This window comes from Amblyraja radiata, chromosome 26 (assembly GCF_010909765.2).
Source record: "Amblyraja radiata isolate CabotCenter1 chromosome 26, sAmbRad1.1.pri, whole genome shotgun sequence".
Taxonomy (NCBI): Eukaryota; Metazoa; Chordata; class Chondrichthyes; order Rajiformes; family Rajidae; genus Amblyraja; species Amblyraja radiata.
In genome coordinates this window covers 10,400,472-10,410,471 of record NC_045981.1, presented here as the reverse complement: position 1 = coordinate 10,410,471, position 10,000 = coordinate 10,400,472, and the positions used below count along the sequence as shown (strand labels likewise).

At 47.6% G+C, this 10,000-nt stretch overlaps 1 protein-coding gene across 4 annotated transcripts in view; it reads right to left on the bottom strand.

The window, feature by feature from the left end:
- Nucleotides 1-10,000, bottom strand: part of LOC116987914 (alpha-N-acetylgalactosaminide alpha-2,6-sialyltransferase 2-like) — a 64,608-nt gene that overhangs the window by 37,465 nt on the left and 17,143 nt on the right. Inside the window, exons 1-2 of one of the 4 annotated variants that reach the window (XM_033044234.1) lie at nucleotides 8,450-8,555; nucleotides 8,166-8,330 (exon numbers count right to left, since the gene is read on the bottom strand). In XM_033044234.1, the coding sequence (XP_032900125.1) occupies nucleotides 8,166-8,278 (113 nt within the window). In that variant the 5' untranslated portion in view covers nucleotides 8,279-8,330; nucleotides 8,450-8,555. Of the gene's footprint in view, nucleotides 1-8,165; nucleotides 8,556-10,000 lie in introns of those variants that run through there. The other 3 variants (XM_033044235.1, XM_033044236.1, XM_033044233.1) reach the window with 3 other exon arrangements.

The window sequence follows — 10,000 nt, the reverse complement described above, 5'->3', positions numbered from 1 at the left end:
TCGGCCCTTCGAGCCAGCACCGCCATCCAATGCGATCATGGCTGATCATCCCCAATCAGTACCCCGTTCCTGCCTTCTCCCCATATCCCCTGACTCCGCTATTTTTAAGAGCCCTATCTAGCTCTCTCTTGAAAGCATCCAGAGAACCTGCCTCCACCGTCCTCTGAGGCAGAGAATAGTAAGATTAAACAAGAACTTACCAGTTTGAAGTTTGATCGTTATTTTATGAGGAGTAACGTTGAGGGATTACGTGAAGAACCCCACCAGGACGCATGCGTGTCATTCTTCAAAGCAGCGGTGTGAAATCACAGATAACTGTAATGACTAAACATAGTAAGATTAGAGAAGAGATACCAGTTGAGTATATGATCAAGGGTGGGAGCGGAGGGCACGTATTCCCTCAACGTTACTCCTCATAAAATAACGATCAAACTTCAAATTGGTAAGTTCTCGTTTAATCTTACTATTTTACTTCGGAATCACGTGAGTGACTACGTGAAGATTTTAAAGCTCTGTGATTTCATGCCGTGGAAACGAGTCCATGCATCACATCTGCCTTGATTATGGGGAGAATAGAGTTAACATCATTAGACATCAATACGATATTGAAACCCAACGATAAATATATTAACACCAATTATTGCCCCTATTTATGGGGTAAATTATATTACAGAACTTAAATTTGTGTCTGCAAATGTTCCAGGTTCAATGACTGGTTTGTTATAAAGTCATTGGAAAGTTTCCTCCGTTGACCATCCTGCTGTCTTGAGGATTTGGTCCATAGGAACGTCCAACTTCATAGCTGCCGATGTAGCTCCAGCCCTGGTGGAGTGAGATTTTAAAATGCTAGTGTCTACTCCAGCCTTTATTAGGACGTGTTTTAGCCATCTAGAGATGGTCTGGACTGTCACTGTTTTGAGTGGCTGTTTGTAGCTGATTAAAGTGACATTTCTTTCCCTCTGATGATCTTAGTATACTCCATATATAATCGTAAGTGTGTTACAATACAGAGACGACCATCTGTCGGGTATGCCCTGAATTCTGTTTTTAGGCCTGCTGACCCCTGTCTGTTCTGTTTGACTATTTCATTGATGTGAAAAGTTAAATTTCCAGATGAAATAATCATGTTGTCCAGCCTTAGTTTCTGTAGTGAATGGACCCTTTGTGCCGTGACCAAGGCCATCAGCATGACTGTTTTCATAGTCAGTTTCTGTAGGGACAGAGCTGTAGCTGGAGACCAGTTTATTAACATGGTCAGTACAATGCTCACATCCCATGTTAGGGAGTACCTGGTTCTTGGGGATTAACATTAAAATGTCCCTCGTGAGTTTGGTTACCGGGGTGTGTCCCAACAGAATGCCGCTCTGCTCCTTGCCACAGGTATGTTGACAGAGCACTTCTGGCGCAGTTGATGGCACTGTATATTCCCCTCTGATGAGGGAGAAACACTGTGCAGCCCTACAAGAGGTACTGCTGTAGGACTTACTAGCTGCCCCCTGTAACTAGTCTCCATCTCCCGGAGCCTGCCACTTACCTGCTCCAACAGCCGCTCCAGCTGGCTCCGATGCTCTCGGGCACCAGCCACCTCATGGTCACTGGCCATCGCGGCTGCTCCTGAAGCCGCTACTCCTGAAGCCGCTCCTGCTCCAGTTCCTGCAGCCGCTCCAACCGGCTCCAATGCTCACGGTCACTGGCCGTCGCGGCTGCTCCTGAAGCCGCTCCTGCTTCAGCTCCTGCAGTCGGCCCAGGATTGACCCTCCGTGCTCCCCTCTGATGAGGGAGAACACTGTGCAGCCCCACAAGAGGTACTGCTGTGGGGCTTACTAACTGCCCACTGTGGCTAGCCACCATCTCCCGGAGCCTGCCACTTTGGAGTATTTCCTCCAGCAGCCGCTCCATCTGGCTCTTATGCTCTCGGGCATAGGCCACTCGCGGCTGCTGCTGATCCTGCAGCCGCTCCAACCGGCTCCAATGCTCACGGGCACTGGCCGTCGCGGCTGCTTGAAGCTGTTCCTCCTGCAGCCGCTCCAACCGGCTCCAATGCTCACGGGCACTGGCCGTCGCGGCTGCTTGAAGCTGTTCCTCCTGCAGCCGCTCCAACCGGCTCCAATGCTCACGGGCACTGGCCGTCGCGGCTGCTTGAAGCTGTTCCTCCTGTAGCCGCTCCAACCGGCTCCAATGCTCACGGGCACTGGCCGTCGCGGCTGCTTTGTTCCCCGCTCCCAGCCGCTCCAACCGGCCCCAATGCGCACGGGCACTGGCCGCTCGCGGCTATTCAGAGTCGGACTCATCGGAGTCAACGACTCTGTTCGTTTTTTGCTTCGCTCTACCGCCCGGCCTTGGCCGGTGCGGGAACGAAGTCGGGCACAGCTGTTCCCATTACGGGAGATTGGCGTGCTGTTGGCTGCTGCTGCCGGCTGCCCGCAACTCCGCGGTTCTCCCCCGCCAGCTTTTCCGCAGCCTTCGTGGATCTGGTCCATGTCTCCACCTGCTGTTCCCGGCTTTCAATTTTTGCCGCTAAGGGGAACGTCGTTCCCCCTGCTGTGACTCGTTGCAATGCGTGTAGCGAAATGACACGCATGCGTCCTGGCGGGGTTCTTCACGTAGTCACTCACGTGACTCCGAAGTAAAATTCCACAGACTCACCACTCTCTATGAGAAAATGTATTTCCTCATCTCCGTTCTAAGAATGTGTCAGTCTCTGCCTTAAAAAAAATATCCTGTGGCAATGAATTCCACAGATTCACCACCCTCTGACTAAACAAACTCCTTCTCATCTCCTTTCTAATGGTACATCCTTTTATTCTGAGGCTGTGGGCTCTATTCCCTAGACTCTCCCACTAGTGGAAACATCCTCTCCACATCCACTATACCCAGGCTTTTAAGGAAGTGAACTTTGGAGCGCCTTTAAACCGATGAGAATAATTACAGCTGGGAGGTCAGTAGGTTGCAAGTGGATCAACCATAAACTCATTAAATGGTGAGTCCGAATCAGATGCTTGAATGTTAATTGCATTCGCTGTACACCACAACTCATAATATCAGTCAAAGTGTGCAGGAAGGAACTGCAAACGCAGGTTTATACCGAAGATAAGACACAACATGCTGGAGTAACTCAGCGGGTCAGGCATCATCTCTGGAGAGAAGGAATGGGTGATGTTTCAGGCCATAAGGGATAGGAGTAGAATTAGCCCATAGTGTACAGATAAAGGATAAAAGCTTTCAAAGGTTTCAAAGGTCGTTTATTGCCACGTGCACACATTTAAGGTAGTGATAAGCGAATTAGCATACGGAAAAAAAGCAACAAGATACACATCTAGATAAAAGTTAACATAAACATCCACCGCAGTGGATTCCCCACATTCCTCACTGTGATGGAAGGCAAAAAAGTCCAATCATCTTCCACTTTATTCTCCCACGGTCGGGGCAGTCGAGGCGATTGAAGCTCCCGCAGCCGGCGGTCGAAGCCCCCGCGTCGGGGCGATCCAAGCCCCCTTGTCGGACCGGTCGAAACGCCCGCGGCTTGGAGTTCCCAAATTCGATCTCTCACCAGAAACCGCGGGCTCCGCGATGTTAAGTCCGCAGGCACCCACGGCTGGAGCTCAGAGGTCGACCCCTGGCAAAGGTATCGCAAGCTCCGCGATGGCGTCCGCCAGTGGAACTCTCAAAGTCGGTTTCCAGCATAGGCCGCCAACTCCTCGATGTCAGGCTTCCCACCCCCCCCCCCCCCCCCAAAAAAAATCAGCTTTACACCAAGACATTAAAAAATGGTAGGAAATAAAGTTTGCATTAAAAATAAAACTTAAATAAGGAAGGAAGGAACTGCAGATGCTGGTTTCACCCACCGACTTTCAGAATCGAACTCTCCACCTTTGACAAAAACAAGCTTTGGTTCCTGGGGGAATTAACAAGTAAGATAATAAGCGATAGGAGCAGCATCAGGCCATTCGGCCCATCAAGTCTACTTCTCCCTCCTAACCCCATTCTCCTGCCTTCTCCCCATAACCCCCGACACCCGCACTAATCAAGAATCTATCTATCTCTGCCTTAAATATATCCACTGACTTGGCCTCCGCAGCCTTCTGTGGCAAGGAATTCCACAGATTCACCACCCTCTGACTAAAGTTAAAAGAAAATTAATTAAGTTTAGAGCATTTTCTTTGTGTTGTTGTTGTTGTTGTTGTTGTTGTTGTTGTCTCCCACTGTCTTTCAGACACAAACAAAACACTTTTGGTGCTTAGGAATTATCAGTTAAAAAGAAAAAAACTAATTAATTTTAGAGTCTGGAGTGCTGTTATCATGCACCATGCACCTGGTGTTTAAAGTTGCCTTGAAAGCAAAATAACTTTCGGTGGCGGCGGATTGATAGTTAAAAAGAAAACCAAATTCATTTATTTGAGTACATGTAGGAAGGAACTGCAGATGCTGGTTTAAACCAGAGACACAAAAAGCTGGAGTAACTCAGCAGAACAGGCAGCATCTCTGGGGAGAAGGAATGGGTGATGTTTCGGGTCGAGACCCTTCATCAGACTTAAATACTTAAATAAAATGGGTTAATGAAGAGAAGGAAGAAGTGCCAGGGATGAGTTAGCAGTGGGAGTGTAACATTGCACCGAGGTGTGCCCTGACCTGCGTTTATTAACCCCTCCCCGCCCAGACCTATTGTGAGCTTTATGTTTAATACGTGCTATTATCGTCCACCGCCCTTCAAAACTGAGCACACCTGCTTAAAACACCCTCAAAATAAAAAGACCTCTGGTCCCTGGACGATTCATAGTTAAAAACAGAACTAAAGGATTATTTTTTTCCAAAGTGTTGTTGCCGACTATTGCTCTTCAGAACCCAGTCCTTGGTCTCTTGGTCAAAGAGAAACAACTTTGGTTCCATGGGAGGGGGGGAGGGGGGGTGGAATATTACCAGTTAAAAAGATTAAAGAGTTAAAGATTAAAAAAGTTTTAAAAATACTCTATAACAAATGCACTAGTGAAGTGTTATTGTTGTCACCCACCGACTTTCAGAATCGAACTCTGCACCCTTGACAAAAACAAGCTTTGGTTCCTGGGGGAATTAACAAGTAAGATAATAAGCGATAGGAGCAGCATCAGGCCATTCAGCCCATCAAGTCTACTTCTCCCTCCTAACCCCATTCTCCTGCCTTCTCCCCATAACCCCCGACACTCGCACTAATCAAGAATCTATCTATCTCTGCCTTAAATATATCCACTGACTTGGCCTCCGCAGCCTTCTGTGGCAAGGAATTCCACAGATTCACCACCCTCTGACTAAAGTTAAAAGAAAATTAATTAAGTTTAGAGCATTTTCTTTGTGTTGTTGTTGTTGTTGTTGTTGTTGTTGTTGTTGTTGTTGTTGTTGTTGTTGTTGTTGTTGTCTCCCACTGTCTTTCAGACACAAACAAAAAACTTTTGGTGCTTAGGAATTATCAGTTAAAAAGAAAAAAACTAATTAATTTTAGAGTCTGGAGTGGTGTTATCATGCACCAATCTACAGTGTGAAGCCATCCTTGTGTTTAAAGTCGCTCTGAAATCAAACCATCTTTGGTCAACAGTTAAAAGAAAAACGAATGGTTTTATTTTTTAGAGTATTTTTCTTTTGGAGTGCTGTTATCATCCACGCCCGACAGTATGAAGTCATCCTCCTGGTGTTTAAAGTTGCCTTGAAAGCAAAATAACTTTCGGTGGCGGCGGATTGATAGTTAAAAAGAAAACCAAATTCATTTATTTGAGTACATGTAGGAAGGAACTGCAGATGCTGGTTTAAACCGAAGATCGACATAAAAAGCTGGAGTTAAGGGCTTGTCCCACGAGCATGCGACCTGCATGCGGCGAGCACGACCAAACCGGAAGTGGGGACCGCGCGGAGGTTGAGTGAGTGACGTGAAGTTCGAGCGAAGTCCGCGGGAAGTTCGTGCGTGACGTACGGCGTCAAGACACTGCGTACAGCATCGAGGCAGCTGTGGGCCGGCAGGCCGTTACCACGCGGAATTTTTGAACACGGTCAGTTTTTCGGGGCCCTGCGCGATGTCGGGAACAGCTCCGCACAACTCCATACAGCTCCGGCGATCGAAGTGGGACCAGTCCCGCGAGGCCGTAAGGCTCAAGCGACCGCGTTAGGTCACGCTTGCCGCATGGAGTCGCATGCTCGTGGGAAAGGCCCTTAACTCTTCTTGCTATTGAGGGAGTGCAGCATAGGTTTACAATAAATTAATTCCCGGGATGGTGGGACTGTCATATGCTGAGAGAATGGAGCAGCTGGGCTTGTATTTAGAATGATGAGAGGGGATCTTATTGAATCATATAAGATTATTAATGGCTTGGACACGCTAGAGGCAGGAAACATGTTCCTGATGTTGGGGGAGTCCAGAGCCAGGGGCCACAGTTGAAGAAGGGTTTCGGCCCGAAACGTTGCCCATTTCCTTCGCTCCATAGATGCTGCCTCACCCGCTGAGTTTCTCCAGCACTTTTGTCAGCCACAGTTTAAGAATAAGGGGCAAGCCATTTAGAACAGAGATGATGAAACACTTTTTCTCACAGAGAGTGGTGAGTCTGTGGAATTCTCTGCCTCGAGCGGTGGAGGCCGGTTCTCTGGATGCTTTCAAGAGAGAGCTAGATGGGGCTCTTAAGGATAGCAGTGTCAGGGGATATGGGGAGAAGGCAGGAACGGGGATGATCTGATTGGGGATGATCAGCCGTGATCACATTGAATGGTGGTGCTGGCTCGAAGGGCTGAATGGCCTACTCCTGCACCTATTGTCTATCTCAGCGGGACAGGCAGCATCTCTGGATCCCGTTCCTTCTCTCCAGAGATGCAGCTTGTCCCGCTGAGCTACTCCTGTAGGTTTCTTTTGGAATGTTATAATCACCCACCACCCTCCAGCATGACGTCATCCCTGTGTTTAAAGTCGACTTGAACACAAAATAACTGGCGGAGTAATAGTTGGAAAAATAAAACCTCTCCAGTTTGTAAAGCCATCCCTGTGTTTAAAGTCGCCTTGAAATCAAAAGTACTGCAGATGCTGGAAAATCGAAGGTAGACAAAAGTGCTGGAGAAACTCAGCGGGTGCAGCAGCATCTATGGAGCGAAGGACATTGGCAATGTTTCGGGCCGAAACCCTTCTTCAGACTGATTTATTTTAGCGGCGTTGCCACCCTAACCCCCTTCAGTCTGAAGCCACCCTTGTGTTTGTAGGTGCCTTGAAAGCAAAAGAAAACTTCTGGCTCCTTGCCGGATAGTTTGGCCCCGGCTAGAAGTTTTAAACACGAAACGAATGCGGTACATTGTGATAATTGGAAAGCTGGCCTGCAGAAGGCAACGCCAAAACATAACAGAATGGGTGGATTTGAGTTTGAGAGGGCACCCGGGCACCCGGGCACCCGCCCCCCAAAGAGTGGAGCTGTCACCCCTTCAGTATAAAGCCATCTTTGCCCGAACAAACAAACAAAAAAGTCTCGCTTTTAGTCTCCGGCGGACTATGGGTTAAAAGTAAACTATGTTGCCTTGGAACAGTTTTGTGTGAAGCAGTTTTTTCTTCTCCCAGTGGAGGTTATTGTGATCAGTGATATCTCCAGTTTAAAAGAGGGAATGTTTCTATTGCGCCAATGTATAGAGAGGGCCAGGACACGAGATATGTTCACAGTTCGGCATCAGCGCTGAACATACTTTTGAGAGTCATCGCTAGTTTGCCAGAGTCTCAGTCAGTCTCTCTCTCTCTCTCTCTCTCTCTGTCTGTCTCTCTATCCAATTACAACAAAAAGTTCGACCACTCCTTTTAGGGGGAAAAACGGCCTGCAAACGATTTAAAACAAGAAGGCACTAAACTAACACAATTCCTCTTGTTATCAGTGTGACATGTAAAGCGGTCGGAGAAGTCTTTCACTGCGAGGGTCCCTTGTGTTTTTAAAAGGGTCTCCCTTTTAACCATACCATTCCGCCTCCCGTTTAAAACAACAACAAAAATAGTAAATAAGAGGCCAGAATACTCAACCAGGCTTCCTGTAACACGACGTGGGAGAGGAACAAACTGGTTGCAATGGAGAGATTGGGGGGGGGGGGGGGTACAGGACTTGTACTTGGCGCAAGTTTAAAAGCGGCCAGTTTCGCTTCGTCTGGCTTACAGGCACATGGAACAATGACAATAAGGTGCCTACCTGTCCACAGGTGTCGACGTAAGCCTGGGATTTATTTGATTGTAGATCACAAATAGGAAAAACAAACTTGCGCCCACAATCACAAACTTCAGGATCACAATCAACTTCCTCATTTTAATCCCACTCCGAAAGGCGAGTCGACTGGAAGAGGTTTAAAAACCAGGGCTGTGGACAGAGAGAGAGAGAGAGAGAGAGAGACTTATTCAAAAACCTACCCAACGACAACCAACCCTATCCATTCATCTCTGGGGAAGGGAAAAAAAAAACACACATGCAACACCCACTGGTTAAACTGTTTCACAGCGCCGCCCGTTAAGCGAATTAAAGGCGACTTCGCAAAAGGCATGGTTAGAAAAATGATCTTCCTGTGTTAACATTGTAACAGGAGTCTCCTGAGTGAGGAGGGGGGGGGGGGAGGGCAACCTTTGACCCTTGCATCGTGAATAACATCCTATGATACTGCAGCACTAACATCATAAAATAAAGTCCCCAGCTGTACAGTTAAACAATAAATTAACGATCAGCCAATTAACCAGAGAGAGAGAGAGAGAGAAAGATAGAGAAAAAAGAAAAAGAGGCAGGTCCCAGCCAGAAACATCACCCATCCATGTTCTCCAGGGATGCTGCCTGGCCTGCCGAGTTTTACATAGAAACATGGAAAATAGGTGCAGGAGGAGGCCATTCGGCCCCTCTTTTGCTCAGTCTCATTGTCCTGGCATAAACATTGCAACTCCAAACGTTTATTGCATGCAGGCTTCGAGGTGAAGGTGTGTTGGTGAATGTTGAAAGCCGAGAGTCTAGAGTGTTTTATTGTCCGATGTCCAAGATGGAACAATGAAATTCTTACTTGTTGCAGCACGACAGAATATGTAAAACATAGAAGGTAGACAAAAGTGCTGGAGAAACTCAGCTGTTGCTGCAGCATCTACGGAGCGAAGGAAATAGGCAACGTTTTGTTCCGAAACGTTGCCTATTTCCTTCGCTCCATAGATGCTGCCGCACCCGCTGGGTTTCTCCAGCACTTTTGTCTACCTTCGATATTTCCAGCATCTGCAGTTCCTTCTTAAATATAATGTCAACATAGAACATTGTAAACAATATAACAAACGTGAAGAAAAGTTCAGTGTGAGTATATATTACACCTACTCACAAATACACATACTGCATATATATGGAAATAGGCCCTTCGGCCCGCCATGTCCGTGCCAACCAGCGGGACAGGCAACATCTCTGGAGAGAAGGAATGGGTGAATACCTGTCCCCAGGCACTTACCCCTGCAACCGCAGAAGATGCAATACACCTGTCCCTATACCCCCTCCCTCGACTCCGTTCAAGGACCCCGACAGTTCAGTCTGTTCAGGTGAGGACGAGGTTCACTTGCACCTCCTCCTTTGCGGATACAATAGCAGAGAATTCCACAGACTCACCACTCTCTGTGTGAAAAAGTGTTTCCTCATCTCCGTTCTAAATGGCTTACCTCCTTATTCTTAAACTGTGGCCCCTGGTTCTGGACTCCCCCAACATCGGGAACATGTTTCCTGCCTCTAGCGTGTCCAAACCCCTAATAATCTTACATGTTTCAATAAGATCCCCGCTCACCCTTATAAACTCCAGAGTGTACAAGCCCAGCCGCTCCATTCTCTCAGCATATGACAGTCCCGCCATCCCGGGAATTAACCTTGTAAACCTACGCTGCACTCCCTCAATAGCAAGACTGTCCTTCCCACATCCCATAGATGGGTGTCGGTGTGTCGGTTAATTGTCCCTATGTAATTTCCCCGCTGGTGAATAGGTTGGCTGAGAAAGTGGGATAACATAGAACTTCTGTTTGCTG